The 19,327-nt window shown below is 48.7% G+C and overlaps 1 protein-coding gene across 2 annotated transcripts in view; it reads right to left on the bottom strand.

Annotated features, from left to right (window-relative positions):
- The window catches only part of PHF8 (PHD finger protein 8), a 28,701-nt gene extending 13,366 nt beyond the window's left edge, over nt 1-15,335 (bottom strand). Inside the window, exons 1-13 of one of the 2 annotated variants that reach the window (XM_080987290.1) lie at nt 13,684-15,335; nt 11,759-11,844; nt 10,163-10,283; nt 8,469-8,629; nt 7,108-7,249; nt 6,542-6,728; nt 5,300-5,462; nt 4,945-5,032; nt 4,154-4,260; nt 3,958-4,049; nt 3,316-3,405; nt 1,447-1,668; nt 1,141-1,238 (exon numbers count right to left, since the gene is read on the bottom strand). In XM_080987290.1, coding sequence (XP_080843416.1) covers nt 1,141-1,238; nt 1,447-1,668; nt 3,316-3,405; nt 3,958-4,049; nt 4,154-4,260; nt 4,945-5,032; nt 5,300-5,462; nt 6,542-6,728; nt 7,108-7,249; nt 8,469-8,629; nt 10,163-10,283; nt 11,759-11,844; nt 13,684-13,781 — 1,655 coding nt within the window. In that variant the 5' untranslated portion in view covers nt 13,782-15,335. The remainder of the gene's footprint in view (nt 1-1,140; nt 1,239-1,446; nt 1,669-3,315; nt 3,406-3,957; nt 4,050-4,153; nt 4,261-4,944; nt 5,033-5,299; nt 5,463-6,541; nt 6,729-7,107; nt 7,250-8,468; nt 8,630-10,162; nt 10,284-11,758; nt 11,845-13,683) is intronic. The other variant, XM_080987291.1, reaches the window with a different exon arrangement.
- Between the last annotated feature and the right edge of the window lie 3,992 nt (nt 15,336-19,327).

Raw genomic sequence — 19,327 nt, 5'->3', positions numbered from 1 at the left:
GAAGACCTAAGTTCAAATTCCCACAGAGCCACTGAGCTCTCCGGGCAACCTTGAGCCACTCACAGCCTCCACCTCACAGGGTAAAAATGGTGAAGGAGAAAAAGCAGGTCCACTACTCTGGGCAACTTGGAGGAAATAATGGGCTAGATTCGTCCCTATGGTTGGTACTGTAGTGAGGTGGGACCTGCTCTGCCACTGGTCAGCTATTTAAGGGGGGGCACATATTATTTTGAAGTGGGCAAGGGCAAAAAAAGGGAAAGCAGCATTGTCTCTGCCCATTGGCTCACTTCCATGTTAGCCAAGGCAAAGGTAAAGATAGCTGTTACTCTCTCTCCTACAGTGGGAACAGCAACTACAGCAAGGATGGCTAAATTGTGGCCCTCAAGATGTTGCTGGCCTCCATCTCCCAACAGCGTCAGCCAGAACAGCAGTGGCAGGGATTGTGGAAGCTGCAGTTCCACAACTTAGGGAGACCACCAGGTTCAACCCCCCCACCCCCCGCCTAATTCTAAAAACTTGGGTGGAGCTGCTTCCCTGCATTGTTTTCCATCTCCTCATACCCTGTGTCTTGGCAGTAGGGGCTTGAGGTGTATTAAGTGGATGTATTAAGTCCCACAGCTGCTGCCATAACTCCTTTTGATGCCTTTGCTTGTGCCTCAGCCTGGGAAGCAGTGGATGTAGGCCACAGATCAACAAACTTTTTCAGCAGGGGGCCGGTCCACTGTCCCTCAGACCTTGTGGAGGGCTGGACTATTTTTGGGGGGGGGGGATGAATGAATTCCTATGCCCCACAAATAACACAGAGATACATTTTAAATCAAAGGACACATTCTACTCATGTAAAAACACGCTGATTCCCGGACCATCCGCGGGCCGGACTGAGAAGGCGATTGGGCCAGATCTGGCCCCCGGGCCTTAGTTTGCCTACCCATGGTGTAGGCACAGTTCTTGAGATCCAGGGCTATGGATTTGGCCCTCTCAAGCTTCTAATTGACAATCTCTGAGGTAACCCCTAGGCAGCGGTGAAGGTGGCAGGCCAGTATTGCTGGAACTTCACCAGCTCAGCTCTCCATTCTGTCTCGCTTTCCCATCCCACCCGGCCCCTCTTGTATATCGTAACGCAGACACAGAAAAGCGAACCTGGCGCCACGGCCGTTGGCGACCTTCATGGGCAGCTCCTCCTCCGTCAGGTCGGGTTCCCCATCTGTGTCTTCCAGGCTGGAACTTGGCAGGTCAAACTGGAAAGGAAAAGGTGGGTGGACTACAGGAGGCCAGAAGGGGTTGACGCTATACGCTAATCAGAAAGCGAGCTCAAAGCTTCAGGAGACAGGTACCCCAAGTCTTTCTCCCCCCCTCCCCCAATCAATCTGTACTCAAAACTTCTGGAGAACCCCAGTGCGCAGCCCCCTCAGAGTACACGCAGCATAGTCACAAATGGCAGCTCACCTCCTCCTGGCCAGGACTCTCTGCTTTCAGGGCCTGCTGCTTGTATTTGTCCAGCAGCTCCTGCTCCAAGGCTTTGACCGAGGCAACGTACTTCCGGCTGGCCTTCTGCTGGCTCAGCTCCTTGGGGCTCTGGTCTCCCCTTTTGGTGGCTGCACCAGGCTGGGTACCCCTCTGCAATCCAAATGGGCTGCCTGTCTTCCCAATGTTCTGCTGGAATATATCCTGGAAGAGCGTGAGCATCAGAACCCAAAGGAGACATCGCTCCCACTCCCCCCCCAGCCCTTAACGTAGACCTGATGCTATGAAATGCTGCTGGGCTGGGCCTGCCTTCTGTTGCGCTTCACAAACCAAGAGGGAGGCATTTGCCAGTCGGAAAAAACTGTCTGGTATCCCCCCAGGACAGAAAGACCAAGCTTGCAAGTCCTCTGTGCATGTGTTTGGGCTGCCAGAATATATGTTTTTTCTCTACGGTGTGGTATAAACAGCCAGGCTACAGTCTCTGCCATGGCTGCTCTGAGCACACCGCGAACATGGATCCAGCAAGTGGAATTCCAGTGGAATTACTGGCCAAAGAGCCAGTGGGATGAGCCCCTCTTCCCTCACATGGGTGAAGTGAACGTTGAACCGGGTCCTTTCTGAGCTCTCACTCTTGGCCACTAAGTTACACTCGGTCACATGCCCCAGACGCAGTGTGGGGTCTGCTTGCAAGGGAACACTCCAGCCTCTAAGGGGTATATCAACTCATGAGCAGAGATGCCAACCTATTGATTCAAAAGGCTAACTGGAACTAGCAGATCTGCTTGCAACAGGCACACTCGCAACCACCCAGGGCTTCTGCTTCAAGCAGCGCAGCATGGAAGCACAATGACCTGCAAGCACATCTCCTATTTGGAAAGAACAACATCTTATAAGCACCAAAGCTGCAGGGAATGAGATGCGACAGCCATCCAGACATTCATCGCAAAGAAATACTGCAGGGGACTTAGTTCCTCTTTAACAAGGCACCAACATACCTGCAACAAGCCCCAAAGTGCAGCCCTAGTCAATGAACCTGCCAGGTGCTGGCTCTAAGCTATACTGGGCTGTTTATAGTATATCCTGCAGGCAGCTGTACTAAACTGTGGCAAACCCTCATCTACTGGTCTGCCCAAATAATGTAAGAATAGCCTGCTGGATTAGGCCAAGGGCCCACCTGGTCCAGCATCCTGTTCTCACAGGAAGCCAGCAAGCAGAACCTGCGCACAAAGAGCCCTCTCTCCTCCTGTGATTTCCAGCAACTGGTCTTTGGAAGCACGGCTGCCTCCAGCTGCAAAAGTACAGCACAGCCACCCTGGCTCTTTGCCAGATAGCCCTGCATGAATTTGTCTAATCATCTTTTAAGTTGGTGGCCATCCTTTTTTTAATATGATAATCTTTATTGTCATTGTCCCATACAGAACAAAGAAATTGAAAAAATCTACATCAGACATTCAAAAACCAACAAACCTGCTATCCCAGCCTGGTTAGCCCCCTAAAAACTCTGATACCCCATAATTAAATACAATATACTCCCATAGAGACTGCCTTACACTGTGTTTAAAACCAAAATCACATTTGAATACAAACTGTTTCTCAGGCGGCTAGTCCTAGTCTTTATAACCCTGGAGCTTCTTCCAGAAGGCAGAAGCTGAAAGAGATCATTTCCGGGGTGAGCACTATCCTGCACCCAATTATTCTCTTCACAGTCTTTTCCTATAGCAATTGCATCTGAGATGAAAAGGGCATTCAAGGCTGGGCAGAAATGGTGCTACTCTCAACGCTGCTCCCCATCTCAGAATGCAGGCCCCTCCATGCCAGGAGGAAAGGGCCCGGCTTCCTTCTCATACTCACTTCCACAAGCCTGATCTCCTTGGCCAGGTCTTTGATGAGCTGGGCTGGGCGCACCGTGCCAGGGATTTCTTCCTCGTGCTCTGCCAGGGCCTGAGGAGGAGGAGATCAGGTTGCTGCAAGCTCTGCCCCTCTGTGCCCACGGAAGTGCCACTGGCAAAGGGGCTGGCAGCAAGCACCTTTCCAGAAGGAGTGGGACTTCAGCTCCCAGCAGCCCCAACCAGCATGGCCCAGGGGTCAGGGATGAAGGGAGTTGGGAGTCCAACAACATCTGGAATGCCACAGGATCCCACCCACAACTTTCCTCCCCCTTCAAACGCTTGGGATTTGGGCCTAGACCTTGCAGAGGTGGTCAACCTGTGTCCAAGCTACACCGCTTCAGACTGCAAGTGGAGGCTCAGGACTGAATGCTTCTCCATACAAAATAAAAATGGCGTCCACAGAAAGGAAATGCGCCAGGGAGAAAGTTTATAGACTTGCTTTCTCCCTGATGCGCAGGCTGGTGGAGTCTAGGAGGTGTTTTTGTCTATTCTTGACTGCCGGCAGGAGGGCAGGCAAGCTTTGCCCTGAGTCCATCAGAACCCTGGGCAGCAACCCCACACAAAGAGCTGCAGCTCCAGAAAGGCCCTTCTTGCAACCCTTTACCTCCTTCTTAGTCCAGGAGCGGAAGGCTGTGTTCAGAGCTTTGGCCCCGTGAACCAAATAAGCAGCCGGGTGTCTGCGATTCTCTCGAAGGCCTATTGTGGGAGACAGAGCGCATTAGCAGCAGGAGCTCTCATGCCCAGCAGCTTTGTGTGGGCACGGAGGGGGCACTGCGTAGAGGGGAGGACTCAATACCCACCTCGGAAGATATCCAGCAGGTGTTTGCCAACGTACCAGCAGATGGTTTCAAAGTTAGGAAACTTGAAGAGGTCAGCTGTGCTGAGACGCTTTTCAATCTCATAGGCTCTGGGCAGGAGGAAACAAAAAGACCAGTGAGGTTATGTAGGCTCCAAAACCATGGAATTCTGTGCCAGAGGAACTTAAATTTGGTGATCAGAAACACACCCCAAAACAAATTCTGTAAATTAAATCTATTTGCACAATTTCAAATCCTTTGTTCTGCTCTGCTGCCAACTGCGTGAAGGCGCAAGAAGTTTCGAAGGCCATTCAAGACCCAGCCGGGCAACCTCCAGAAGCCTTCCTCAGCAATTCCACCGGCATTATCAGTGAGACCATAAGGACTAGAAACTGGCACTTTTGAAAACTGAAATTCACCCAGTATCCCATTCTGCGGTCTCACAGAAATCATGACATGCACACAGCTCTGGATCCAGCCAACATTGAGCAGGGGGCGCAGAGCATCACGCTGAGCAGGACTTTCTGTTCTGTGATTATGTTTCTCTCCCGGCTCTGATCCCATTTAGGAACATAAAGGAAGCTTTTACACCAAGTTAGATCATTGGTCTGTCTGTACAGACTGGCAGAGATTCTCCAGGGTTTCAGATCAGAGTCATTCCCACCCTTGTGTGGAGACTGGATCAGGGACCATCTGCATGCCAAAGGGTGTGCTCCACCGATGATCGAGTCTCCTCCCTGCCATTTCCCAAGATGCCTCGCTGCAAACCCGCTAAGACTCCCAGCCAAACTCACTTGAGCTGCATCTCAATGTTGAGACTGTGTAGGAAGTTTCCCCCAAAGGCCAGGCAGTCAACAGGAGTCAACACAGCATGGATCCAACCTGAAAGTGGAAGGAGGAAGCAGTCACATGGACTAAGTAAGGACTGAGCCTCCCAGAAGGACTCATGGCTTATGAGAGGAAAGGGAAAGGGTCCCCCAGCCGCTAGATGCAGCTGGATTTCACCACATTCTGAGCTGCAGCTTACTCTGTGGCAATGCAAGTCACTCACAATGGAAGGAGAGGTGTCCCTGAGTGGGAGAAAAACAAAGGCCCCAGGAGTAGCAGTGGCCACGGAAGTGGCAGGCAGGAGCTGGAGCGACTCAGTACCTGTGGGTATGAAGAGCGTCTGGCCCTGCCGGACGGGGCAGCGATAACATCGGTCCACCTGGTCCCCAAAAAACAACTCGTTCTGATTGGAAGAGCTGCTCCAGGCTTCAAAGAGGGTCAAGTTGGCAGCAGTGGGACGCACCAGATAGAAGATCTTTTCTCCCTGCGAGGAACAGATGGTAGTGAAAAGGAGCTGATATGCCACTTCTAATGTTTAGGGGCAAAAGAGCTGGCAAACAGGGCGAAAGCAGATGCTATGAAGTGCAGAGAGGGCTGGGGTAACAGAAGGAAGCATCCTGTTTCACAAGGGGGCATTTAATGTGGATCAAACAAACAACACGGCTGCTATCAAGTCTGCAGAGTCCAGCTCCTTGCCTCAACCTCAAGGCAGGCTGATTTGGAGTGTCAGAGAATTACACAGAGGACAACCAGAATGCTTGTTGTGGTTTTCCCTTGTGCTTGTATGGAATTGTGACACACACATCCCCAGCCAGGTCTACTTTCCTGCCATTCAAACAATGTTTATTGGCCTGTGGATGTCAAAAAACCCTCCAATTTCTGACATCCTTTAAAGCACCTGAAATTTACCTATTCCATTCTTAATCCTCTTTCTTCTCTGAACTCAACATACTCTGTTTCTTCAGCCTCCATCTACGGGGGCTTCAACCACCTAACAAGAGGCGGTTCTTGCCAGAAAAGAAAATGAAGAAGAGTACCAGCTCCAGAAATGGAGCAGCAGCAGTAAAAACAGCCAGCAGCTTCTGGAGTAAGGATGGAACAGGGGATGTGAAAATCAAACCGGAAGCAAGAAATACCTCCCTGCTGCTCAGTTTTGCTCTTGATGCCCTTCAGCAGCTTCCAAACAAGCCCATATTGCTAAGCAAACTGCTTAGCTTCATTCCTCATTGAACAGAAAGCATAAGCACAAGGACAGCAGACTCATCCGACTGTATACCAGTTGCCACCTCAGACTCCAGGCCTGGTGCTCCAGGCTAATTTTTATCCTCCTACTCAGCCAAATGGCTCTTGAACCCTTCACCCCAATAAGCCACCTTAGCACGTGCAAGATGGATTTCTTTCAAAAAGAAAATATTTGGGGAGAGGGTGGGAAACAGACAATGAAACATTCAACCATCACCCGGAATCTGAAGTGGAAGTACATCCGGGAGGTCTGCTGGTTCTGCGGCTCAGCTCTAAGATCAAGCTCCCTTTCTGCCCACCCCCATGCCTTCATATTCTTACCCGCAGCACATGGTACCAGACAGAGGTGCCACCAAAGTCAATGTGGAAGTCCGTGTAGCTGTCTCGCACCCCCATCAGGCAGTACTTCTGCACGTTGGGACGCTCAAACACCGACTCGCCTGGCCACAGGTTCTCTACCCAGGACAATTTGCGCACAATCTTTGGAGTCTCCACCAAATTAGAGAGCCTGAAAAATTGTGAAGGAAAACAAATTGACTCATCCATCTTTCAGAGATTTCTCCTGACAGTATTTTAGAATAGTAATCCAGTAGAGAGATGAGTGGATTTAGAACAGGAACATTGCATTTCAAATCCTTACTCATTTGAGGAGTCACTTTCTCTGCCTTATTTCTCCATCTGCAAAGACTTCTGTTGCACCCCCACAAGAGCAAAGACACTTAGCAAGGAGAGGGATACTACTGCTTAGTAGGGAGGGAGATACTACAGCTTCATGGCAAAAGTGGGGGTTCTCCAGCTCCAGGGTTTCTCTCTGCTGGGTAGGGTGAATACTGGGGGAAATGAAGGACAAGGACACACAGCTGTTTTCATAGCCCCCTTTTCCTTGCCTGGTCTCAGAGAATTCGAGGCTGATGACGTTCAGTACTTTCTCCCGGCGACTGCTGGAGTAATATCTGACAAAGTCACCCAGGCGCATCTTGAGGTCGGCCTGGCGAGTCACGTCAATCACATCAATCTCCTTGTCAGCTCCTGTTGAAAAAAGAACAGACACGCCGGGCAGCTCAGATAATGGGACAAGTGTCTAAGAGGGCTGCAGTCGCGGGAGATGGCAGCGCAGTCCTGTTCCCACCCCTTGCGAGCCTCATGGCTAGTTGGAATCTCTTTGCAGGGTTTCCCCACCAACGTGGCGCAATGAACTGTCAGAAGTTCAGCACTGCCAACATCTCCACTCCTCTCCTCCAGCACCTTGGCCAGCAACTGCTATCAAAGGGCCAGAAACCCACTGCTCCCCATTACCTGCTGCTTCCACACACGTATCTTTTGCCTTTGGGGTGGCATTTGTGGAGCAGGAGGACAAGTGAGTGAGCATAGCCATGCACCCTCCAAGAGGCTGGGAAACCAATAATGGCTCTAGGGGGATAAGCAACCCACGTGGCGAAAGATAAGACTTCTTCTCCCTATTTATTCTCATCAGTCACAATCATGGAAGAAAGGACAAATAAGATTATTCCCACAGATTACCGTATTTTTCGCCCTATAAAATGCACCTGACCATAAGACACACCTAGTTTTAGAGGAGGTGGCGCTGCATAGATTCAGCTTTCCCCCTCTGCACAGCACCTCTCCAGCGAAGCGAAGTCAAAACAGCAAAAGGGATCGCTGCTTTCGCTGCGCAACGATCCCTCTTGCTGTTCTGGCTTCAGTGATAGCTGTGCAGCCTGCATTTGCTCCATAAGACGCACACACATTTCCCCTTAATTTTTAGGAGGGAAAAGGTGTGTCTTATAGAGCGAAAAATACAGTATTTTTCTCTGCATGCAATCATGCGCAAAATGCAATTGCAAGAAGAAGAAGAAGAAGAGTTTGGATTTGATATCCCGCCTTTCACTCCCTTTAAGGAGTCTCAAAGCGGCTAACATTCTCCTTTCCCTTCCTCCCCCACAACAAACACTCTGTGAGGTGAGTGAGGCTGAGAGACTTCAGAGAAGTGTGACTTGCCCAAGGTCACCCAGCAGCTGCATGTGGAGGAGCGGAGACGCGAACCCGGTTCCCCAGATTATGAGACTACTGCTCTTAACCACTACACCACACTGGCTCTGCAAGTAACCACACCGCCTCTGCGATGAAAGGACAACATTACACCAAGTTGTGTGACTTGCTGGCTCCCTTTCCTGACTGCAATGAATGAAGCACCCAACACATAGGTCTCCTTTGGCCACTCTGCTGGCAACGCTCCCCTGCTACTCACCCACATAATGCTCCACATCCCGCACGGTGAAGGAAGGCGGAGGAAGGGTCATGCCCAGCCCATCCTTCTTCAGGACAAGGATGGGGACGCTGAAGCTGTTCTCCTCCAGAAACTCCACGGTCAGCTGGGTCCCGCTTGGCTTTAGGATAACCTCGTCCGCACTGGGGAAGCGGGGGGGGGGGGGGAGTCAGGCCAAGAACAACAAGCCAATCCCAAGTTTCTACCTCTTAGGTAACATTTTGCTGGAAGCCACCCAGAGTGGCAGGAGAAACCCAGCCAGATGGGTGAAATATAAATAATAAAGTTATTATTATTATTATTATTATTATTATTATTATTATTATTGGTGCATCTGTCACAGAACACAGAGAGTCCACCACAGACTCATCTGATTGCCCTAGCCTTCTATGTTATATGACTTGGTTTGCTATTTGTTGTGGTGGGAGGAGCCCCCCCCCCCGCAGCTGCAGCCTAGAAGACTCTCTTTGGAGACGCTCTGTGCAGCAGGGGGGTGGGGCAGGACCAAGGGTGTGAGCAGCTGCAGGGAGATTCCCCAAAGAGTCAGAAGGAAAGTCAGAAAACAATAAATAGCAGACCAGTTCATAAAACAAAGAAACAGCCTGCTATCAAGACTGTATCAGACCGTTAACAAGCTGCTCGCTGGACCTGCTGTGCCACGACTTTCTAAAATAATAGTTCAACAGACTACTGGACTTCAACCCATTGGAATGCATCTCTGCTTCACGATTAATGGATCCAAAATACCATCAGAAAAATGAACCCCAACCTTGAGGCAACAAATCATTCATACATTCTTCTTCCTTTCATTTTTACTAAATCACCTTGGGGGGAAATCATCTCAGGGCTCAACTGCCCATTGAGTAAGAAATCAGGATCACATGGAATGGTGGAAAAGCATGAAGCGCAATATCTTTGATTGAAGAGTAGGTGGTGGAGACCATCTTACAGGCAGCACTCAAGAGGCACAGAGGCCACTCTGGGCTCACCAAGTTCAGCCAATCTATGGAGTGTCTCTGTAGTCCTGCACGTGAACTGCGTGAGGTGGACAATTGACCACTTGCTGTATTTTAAGTACACCACCACCACCAAGCCTCTTTAGCAGCTGAGTCACTAAGAGCGGACTTTGAACCTGGTCACCTTTACTCAGGATAACATAGGTCAGGCATAGGCAAACTCCAGCCCTCCAGATGTTTGGGACTACAATTCCCATCATCCCTAGCTAACAGGACCAGTGGTCAGGGATGATGGGAATTGTAGTCCCAAACATCTGGAGGGCCGGAGTTTGCCTATACCTGACATAGGTGCTGACTTACCCTTTAATCACAGTTACAGTGGAAATGAGAACATTTGCTCTAAGCAGAGGCAGAGGGAAATGAACGTGAGATCCCACGGTGATGAAATCCTCATTTTAACTGTGGCTAAAGGAGCCCTGATGTTACAGCTGTACCATTCATTCCATCCTGCACAATGTTGCTGGAAAACAAAGCCCCAGACAGAGAGCTTCTGCCCGAGCAGGCAGGTTGGGATAAAAAGGGCTTGTCCACAGTGCATTCTTGGCCTTCTGGAACAAAAGCTTCCCTCAACCTGAACACCAGCTACCCTGTAACATGGATTTTGGAAAGTCTTCCTTCTTTCCTCTTGGGTCACCCAAAGATCACCAAGCATGTGCCCACCTAGGGAACGTCCTGCTGCGAAGTTCCTTGATGAACAGACTGCTTCCGGTCTTCACCGCCTTGCCAACCTCTTTGACCGCACATGAGTCAGGCTGTTTTTGGGTCCCCCGGCGCCGCTTCACTGTCAGGGGGAGGGGAAAGCAAGACAGTAAAAGGCGGGGGGAGAAAAAGACATAAGCAGAGGAAGGTGACAAAGATATTGAAGGAGCTAAGAGAATACTGCTGATGAGGAGGTTACAAACAAACAAAACACACACACACACACACACACACACACACACACACCTGTAGTCAAGGGCCTACACATGAGTATCATAGAATCATAGAGTTGGAATAGACCACAAGGGCCATCGAGTCCAACCCCCTGCCAAGCAGGAAACACCATCAGAGCACTCCTGACATATGGTTGTCAAGCCTCTGCTTAAAGACCTCCAAAGAAGGAGACTCCACCACACTCCTTGGCAAGGTCTGTGCTAAACAAAGGGCCATAGTAGAGTGTTAGAAAGTATATCAGGTTTGGCAAACATCACCCTGCGGAAACCTCCAGCTAAAGGCGTCATCCTAAGACCCTAAATTGTGGGTCAATTATTGGGCTAGACCAGGGACAGTCCATTTTTCAACACTGTATCTTTCTTTAATAGTTGCATAAATGAGAGAACTTGCAAAGCCTAAGTTTCTAAAAACTCTGCTGCTGGAACTCCCTTATCTGCACAATGATTAAACATGGAGATATGCCAACATCAGCAGGGATGCATATACACCACAATGTTCTAAAGCACAGGAGAAGAACTGAATGAGATATTGGACAAAATTCAGTTTCCTACAACTCTCAGCCTTCATTCAAAAACAAACAAACAAAAAAACCCACCCAAATTTCCACTCCTGGTGGTTGCAAAAGAGTGGCTTGAAAGTGTGTGGGCAATACCTGCTGAAATTACAGAAGCCAGAAGAGTAGGTGAATAAACTTTCCAGAGGATTGGACTGAGGTCCTTACCCCTCTTCTAAACTAGCAAATACTGTACATTACTTTAAAAAATAAACTCTGTAAAATAGTGGAACAATGCAAACAGTTTATGCAAATCTGCATAAACTGGAATGATGTAAAACAGTCAAAACGCAAACAGATTGTGCCAATTAAGATGAACAATACACATCTGCATAACTTGTAAGGGTTGCAGAACCATCTTGCCTCAGCACAGAATTTTTATGTACTCAGTTCTGAAAAATTAAGTCCTGACTATTAGTCAAAAAGCACTGGATTGAATACTGGATAACTGAAAACAGCAAAGCTGTAAGGGAGGCAGGAAATTTGGGACAGAAGTCCCTAAGGCACTGTGCAAAGCCACAAAAGCTTTCCCCGATCTCTGTTCTTGAATCCTTTAGCAGACACATTGTGTTTTTATATTACAGAATTTCTCTCTCGAACCACAAGGAGTAGCACTTTTAAAAAAAGAGAAGCTCTCATTCATAGGGATTTGATCAATACACCAGACTTTGTGATTTGTGATGAGACAGCATCCATGCAGGAATTAGTATACAAATATATCCTATTAAGTCTTCATCCCACTGAAAAATCACAGCAGACCCATAACTTACTGACAGATGGTCCATGAAGAAGTTGGCAGTTAGGGCAGTGATACAAGTCAATGTCGGCTGCTGCATCCTCTTCTACTCCAACACAGCTTGAAGAGAGAAAGTCAGTCACATACCTCTCCAAAAGACAGACAACAACCACTATAACAGGTATGGGAAGACTGTGGCCTCCAGCTGTCATTAGACTACAACTCCCATCATCCCTGACCATTGGCCATACTGGCTGAGGTTGATGAGGGGAGTCCAAGCACAATTGGAAGGTCACAGGTTCTCCACTTGCTCCAAAAGAAGCAATATCCCCAAAGTCTACAACCACCCAGCCCTAGATGACCACCCTGTACAAGCCCAGAGACTGTTTCTTCTAACTCTGAAACACAGGAACTGTACCCTAAGTCAGAGCGCCTAGTTTGTATATACAATATCTCCAGTTCAAGGGCATGCAAGAGGAATGGGACAGCCATCTGCCAGAGACCTCAAAGATACATAGGACACTTCACTTGGCTAGACAGGTCCTTTCCAGTTTAAGGCAACCTTTTCTATTCTAAACCAGCATGTCCTGAGGACCTGATGAAATTGCAGCCAAATGCTCCTTAAAAGATAAACACCCCACGTTCCAACGTCCACACTCTTTGTTTAAGAAGTTGCACCTAGTTGCTCATTTTTTAATCAACTGTCTGTCCGTTCCATCCTGCGACCTGGTAGTGAAGGCATCTTCACCTATTAATGTCCTACAAGGGAGTAAGAAATGGCTGTGTGAGAGGCTCTGCATGCAGTTGCTACCAGTTGAAAAAAACGCTGGCTAAATGAAGGAACAATCTGAAATTTAATCCAGATACGACTGTTGGTGATGGGTGTCTGACAGTTTGGCAAAAAAACAGAGTACTCTACCATCAACCATATGAGAGGAATTCCAGGAGCTCAAGGAGGCAGGTGAAGTTCACTCAGGACATGCCCCAGATGGGCCACCCCTGGATGAACTACCAACAACCATCATGTAGAAAAGACCCTAGCGTGTTTTTGATATGTTACTATTTTTATTTTATTTTTAAAATATGTACTTGAAGGCCACCTTGGTAGGATCTGTATCCTGAATGGTGGGATATAAACAACTGCAATAAAAATAAAATAAATATGGCACAATAGAAAGCAGTTCTATGCTCACATCTTCCATGAAACATGACTGCACTACATGCCAGTGCAAAAAGAAGCTGCGTGGGGTTGAAACAGCACAATAGAAAAGAGGATTACAGCTTCTTAAATTTTTGCTGCACTTCTATAACTTCAGATCCCTTAATAGCCAGCGTGGTCTGATTTAAGCACATTGCTTACCTGTTTGGGGGGAATGGCTAACTTATTTTAAGCCTCCTCACCAACTGAAACTATCAGAGCTTAGGGCAGGGATGGGGGACGGGGGACGGGGAACTCCTATCATTCCTGGCCACCAGCCACACTTCCTGGGGTTGATGACACCTGAAGAGCTAGTTTCCCCATCCATGACTTAAGGCATGTCAACTGTTTGGCAGGTAAAAACATGAAGTCTGCTGGTCAACTCCTGTTTCTATGGATGAATGTCACGGTCCCCCAATCGATTTCTGGCAACCACCCAGAAGCTTCCATGCACAAAGACAGATCAACCCTAAACTCCAGATGATGAGGACAAGGAACAGAGGAAGACCCTTCCTGCCTTCAAGAGGTCTCAGACTGGCCACTCTTAGGAAACAAGCTTTAAATCTTGGCCTGATCCAGCAAGGTGATTCTTAGAGCAACTAGCCCTTTGAGAATAACTGGCATTCTACCCATACTCCTCGTGAAGGCCCCCAATTAAAGGCAGCATCTCCAAGAACAGACATACCCTGGATTTAAAGAAACAGGGGGCTTTGGAGCCGCTACCTCCAAATGTCAGTTCCCACCCAGTGCCACCTTCTCACCTGCCGTGGAACCAGTCCTGGCAAACGTCGCACTCGATCATGAAGCGGGTGACATCGTAGGGCAGGCGGCAGAGACAATACACAGGGACAGAGGCCATGGCGGAGCCAAGTTCAAGCGAAGGAAGACCCTCCAGGAACCGAACGACGTCCAAGCGTCCGCTATGGCAAGTTGAAGGACGTGGTCATGCTGAGGTCTGCAGGAGAGCCAGTCTTGCCCCGGCTGAGTGGGGGCTAAATTATTTCATCCCCCTCACCCACTCCAACTTCCCAAGCACCAACTTCCTTGCAAAACGTGCTTGTTGGATCCTTGCGATGTCCGTGGCGTCCTCTTCCTCCCCCAAAACAGCAGGGCTTGGCTGCAGGCGGTCTCTTGAACCCCAAAGTTTCCACCAGAAGTTTCATGGGCTGCTTCTGATCATCGGAAGCCCTCCAAGGCAGCCTCCCCAAGTTTGCACCCACTTCCCCCCTACTGGGGGGGGGGAAGACCCTCCTCGCCTTCCTGGGATAAACTTCCCTGCTTTATTTTTTCGGGGGGCGGGATCCCCCTCGCATCTGCTGCACCCCAAACTTGCCCGCTGCCTCAGTTTCTCCCCACAGGAGATTCCCAGCTGACAAAGGCGCTGAGGGACATCGCGCTCTCCCGGGCGACCTTCGGGTCCTGCTCCTCTCGCGCCTCTCTGGGTCAGGCCCCCCCCAAATGCCCCCCACTTCCCAGCCAGGCTCCCCTCAACTCCCGGGAGGAGGAGCCTTGTCCGGAGGGGCTTCCCTCGTCGCGGCCAGAGACGCCTCGCCCGAGGCCCGCAGCGGAGGCCAAGCACCGCGGACTCGCACGCCCCGTCCCGGGCTTCTTTCTCCCTTCCGGGCAGGAGCGCCTAACTCCACGGCGGGGATCGAGGCCTTCTCGCGCCCAAGCGGCTGCGCTGCTTCTCGGCGACTCTAGAGGCCTCGGCGAGGCCCGGGATCCTGCTCTTGCTCCGGCTCCTCAATAAAGTTTATTCAAAACCAGGGGGGGGAGGGGGGAGGGAGTGACTCGAGGAGGCGCCGGCGGCCATCTTAGGGGAGGCGCAGCGCGGGACGCTTGGGAAGCCATCTTGAGAAGGGACGGAAGAGAGGCCTGCGTCGTAGAGATACGAAGGGTTAGAGCTGCGCCCCTGCCGTTCCACATCTGAAAGGCGGGATAGACGCCATTCCCGCCCCTCGCGAGAGGAGCAAAACACCGCAGATCCCCGTTCGGCTCTTTAGCGCGGCCGCGCCGGGGAACTGCGGAACTCCCTGCCTCATGAGATCCAGCGGGCGCTTTTGCTCTGCTTTTCTCAGCGCCTGCTAAGAAGCTCATTGCTTAAGCAAACCTTCCCAGAAGCTTAGAAAGTCGAGGCAATGTGAACCTGTTTCAGTATTTTGACTTTCGTGCTTGCGTGTTGCTTGCTGAGTTTCGTTGCGGGGGTTGTTGATGTGGGTTTTGTTGCATCTTTATTTCAGATCATGTGACTTGTGTGGAAATTATTCAGTTTGGTGGTGGATTCTTTTCAAGGCTTTTATCTACTGTATACGACTACTTTTCCTATGTTGTACGTTTCATGTTTTAGCTGCCTTGAGCGTGGTTTGAACTGCGGAAAGGCAAAAAGCAATTATTATGTATATGCATGTTTCGAAGTAGGGTGGTGATTTTTTTCGTTCTTATTGATATATCTTTTTGTAAACAGCTTTGAGGGTTTTTCGCTTTTCAAAATGAAGCAGTGTGTAAATCTTATAAAATAAATGATACATAAACGGGACTCTACAGGTGAAACTCGAAAAATTAGAATATCGTGGAAAAGTTCATTTATTTCAGTAATTCAACTTAAAAGGTGAAACTAATATGAGATAGACTCATCACATGCAGTGAGATATGTCAAGCCTTTATTTGTTATAATTGTGATGATCATTGCTTACAGCTGATGAAAACTCCAAATTAAGAAAATTATCTCAGAAAATTAAAATATTAAATGAAATCAGCAAAACAAGGATTGCAAATAGAGCAATATTGGACCTCTGAGAAGTAGAAGCATGCATATGTACTCAGTACTTGGTTTGGGCCCCTTTTGCATCAATTACTGCCTCAATGCGGCGTGGCATGGATGCTATCAGCCTGTGGCACTGCTGAGGTGTTATGGAAGACCAGGATGCTTCAATAGCTGCTTTCAGCTCTTCTGCATTGCTCAGTCTCATGTCTCTCATCTTTCTCTTGGCAATGCCCCATAGATTCTCTATGGGGTTCAGGTCGGGTGAGTTTGCTGGCCAATCAAGCACAGTAATCCCATGGGCATTGAACCAGGTTTTGGTACTTTTGGCATTGTGGGCAGGTGCCAAGGTCCTGCTGGAAAATGAAGTCAGCATCCCCACAAAGCTTGTCTGCTGAAGGAAGCATGAAGTGCTCCAAAATCTCCTGGTAGACGGCTGTGTTGACCCTGGACTTAATGAAGCACAGTGGACCAACACCAGCTGATGACATGGCTCCCCAAATCAACAGAGACTGTGGAAACGTCACACTGGACTTCAAGCATCGGGCATTGTGTGCCTCCCATTCTTCCTCCAGACTCTGGGTCCTTGGTTTCCAAATGAGATGCAAAAGTTGCTCCTATCAGAAAAGAGGACTTGGGACCACTGAGCAACAGACCAGTTCTTTTTTTTTTCTTTAGCCCAGGCAAGACACTTCTGACATTGTTGTTCAGGAGCGGCTTGACAAGAGGAATACGACATTTGAAGCCCATCTGCAGGATCCGTCTGTGTGTGGTGGCTCTTGATGCACTAACTCCAGCCTCAGTCCACTCCTTGTGAAAGTCCCCAACACGTTTGAATGGTCTTTTCCTGACAATCCTCTCCAGGCTGCGGTCATCCCTGCTGCTTGTGCACCTTTTTCTTCCACACTTTCCCCTTCCGCATAACTTTCCATTAATGTGCTTCGATACAGCACTTTGGGAACATCCAACTTCTTCTGCAATCATCTTTTGAGGCTTTTCCCTCCTTATGGAGGGTCTCAATGATGGCTTTCTGCACAACTGTCAGGTCAGCAGCCTTCCCCATGATTGTGCTTCCTATTGAACCCATTGCAGGTGTTATGGATTGAATAGCTACTGCACCTTTTCACAATATTCTATTTTCTGTGATTGTTAATTTGGGGCTTTTATCAGGTGTACACCATGATCATCACAATTATAACAAATAAAGGCTTGGCATATCTCGCTTTGCATGTCATGAGTCTTTCTCATATATTAGTTTCACCTTTTAAGTTGAATTACTGAAATAAATTAACTTTTCCACGATATTCTAATTTTTCGAGTTTCACCTGTAGTGTAGCTGCCGTTTGGTTGTGAAGAGAGAACTTGCATTATCTGCAATGTTAAGCTGCTAGAATCCACCTTTCCTCCAAGGAGCTACATGGTTCCCCTCTCCCCTCGATTTTACCATTCTTTTTTTCAAACCGCTTTGATGTTTCTTACAATCAGACAGTGTGCAACCGTGAATGAATGTCCACCAGGGGCTTGTTGTGTTGCCAGGTGTTCTGCAAGGGAGTCCAGGGAAGAGTGCAGTGAGATGTGGCGGCTCATGCCTAGACAAAACAGTGGGTCTCCCTGGCCTAGACCTTTTGAGGGACTACATCCCCATCATGTCTGGTCATTGGCCACCCCAGGAATGATGGGAGTTATGTCAAGAGGGCCATGAGGGTCCCCTACCCACTGCTGTAGAATACTGTTTGCCTTGAATGTTGGAGTTTGAATGAAGATGGGGACAAGGACAGGCATGTTGAAGGCCTGTTTCAATATTGTAATACACTGTATTTTTTGCTCCATAAGATGCACCCTTTTCCTCCTAAAAAGGGGAAATTTCTGTGCGCCCATTGGGATGGGCGGGCGCACGCCACCCCCTTGGGACGACGCTCGCGTGAGCAACGTCCCACATCCCCACAGGCAACATGTCACCACACAAGATCCTCCCTCTGCCACTGGTCTTGCCAGTGGACAGTAGTGCCTTCCTTTGCAGAAGTGTGAAATTTGAAGGGCGGCTGTGGTTTGGTCCTTGTGTTGTTTACGAAGGTGTGAATTAGGTAGGTTTGACTTTAAATGGGAATTGAATCAGATTTCTCCCTCATTCCTCCCTCATATGAAAGCCCCCAGAGCTCTCTGAAATGAACAAAAAGGAAGAAAGTCCCACTTCTTTTGGCTTTATTAAAATAATTGTGTAGGGCCAAACCATATAGTCCTTAGATCTAAGGGACTCAATGTGGGAAGCTCATATATTTCCATTGCCTGCCCCCCTTACTAGGGGATAAAGTCTCTCTTCATTTGTTAATGACAGTGATGATGGTTCTTAATGATCACCTAGAAAGGAATGCTGTGATCACCAATAGTCAGCATGGATTTCTGAAAAATAAGTCATGTCAGACTAACCTGATCTCGTTTTTTGACAGAATTACAAGCCTGGTAGATGAAGGGAACGCAGTGGATGTAGCCTACCTTGATTTCAGCAAGGCATTTGACAAGGTGCCCCATGATATTCTTGTAAAGAAGCTGGTAAAATGCGGTCTTGACTATGCTACCACTCAGTGGATTTGTAACTGGCTGACTGACCGAACCCAAAGGGTGCTCATCAATGGTTCCTCTTCATCCTGGAGAAGAGTGACTAGTGGGGTGCCACAGGGTTCTGTCTTGGGCCTGGTCTTATTCAACATCTTTATCAACGACTTGGATGATGGACTCAAGGGCATCCTGATCAAATTTGCAGATGACACCAAACTGGGAGGGGTGGCTAACACCCCAGAGGACAGGATCACACTTCAAAACGACCTTGACAGATTAGAGAACTGGGCCAAAACAAACAAGATGAATTTTAACAGGGAGAAATGTAAAGTATTGCACTTGGGCAAAAAAAATGAGAGGCACAAATACAAGATGGGGGACACCTGGCTTGAGAGCAGTACATGTGAAAAGGATCTAGGAGTCTTGGTTGACCACAAACTTGACATGAGCCAACAGTGTGACGCGGCAGCTAAAAAAGCCAATGCAATTCTGGGCTGCATCAATAGGAGTATAGCATCTAGATCAAGGGAAGTAATTGTGCCACTGTATTCTGCTCTGGTCAGACCTCACCTGGAGTACTGTGTCCAGTTCTGGGCACCACAGTTCAAGAAGGACACTGACAAACTGGAACGTGTCCAGAGGAGGGCAACCAAAATGGTCAAAGGCCTGGAAACGATGCCTTATGAGGAACGGCTAAGGGAGCTGGGCATGTTTAGCCTGGAGAAGAGGAGGTTAAGGGGTGATATGATAGCCATGTTCAAATATATAAAAGGATGTCACATAGAGGAGGGAGGAAGGTTGTTTTCTGCTGCTCCAGAGAAGCGGACACGGAGCAATGGATCCAAACTACAAGAAAGAAGATTCCACCTAAACATTAGGAAGAACTTCCTGACAGTAAGAGCTGTTCGACAGTGGAATTTGCTGCCAAGGAGTGTGGTGGAGTCTCCTTCTTTGGAGGTCTTTAAGCAGAGGCTTGACAACCATATGTCAGGAGTGCTCTGATGGTGTTTCCTGCTTGGCAGGGGGTTGGACTCGATGGCCCTTGTGGTCTCTTCCAACTCTATGATTCTATGATTCTATGATAATGC

This window comes from Podarcis pityusensis (assembly GCF_964106645.2).
Source record: "Podarcis pityusensis genome assembly, chromosome: 17".
Taxonomy (NCBI): domain Eukaryota; kingdom Metazoa; phylum Chordata; class Lepidosauria; order Squamata; family Lacertidae; genus Podarcis; species Podarcis pityusensis.
The sequence above is the reverse complement of the archived record's forward strand: the minus strand, read 5'-3'. Positions and strand labels throughout refer to the sequence as shown.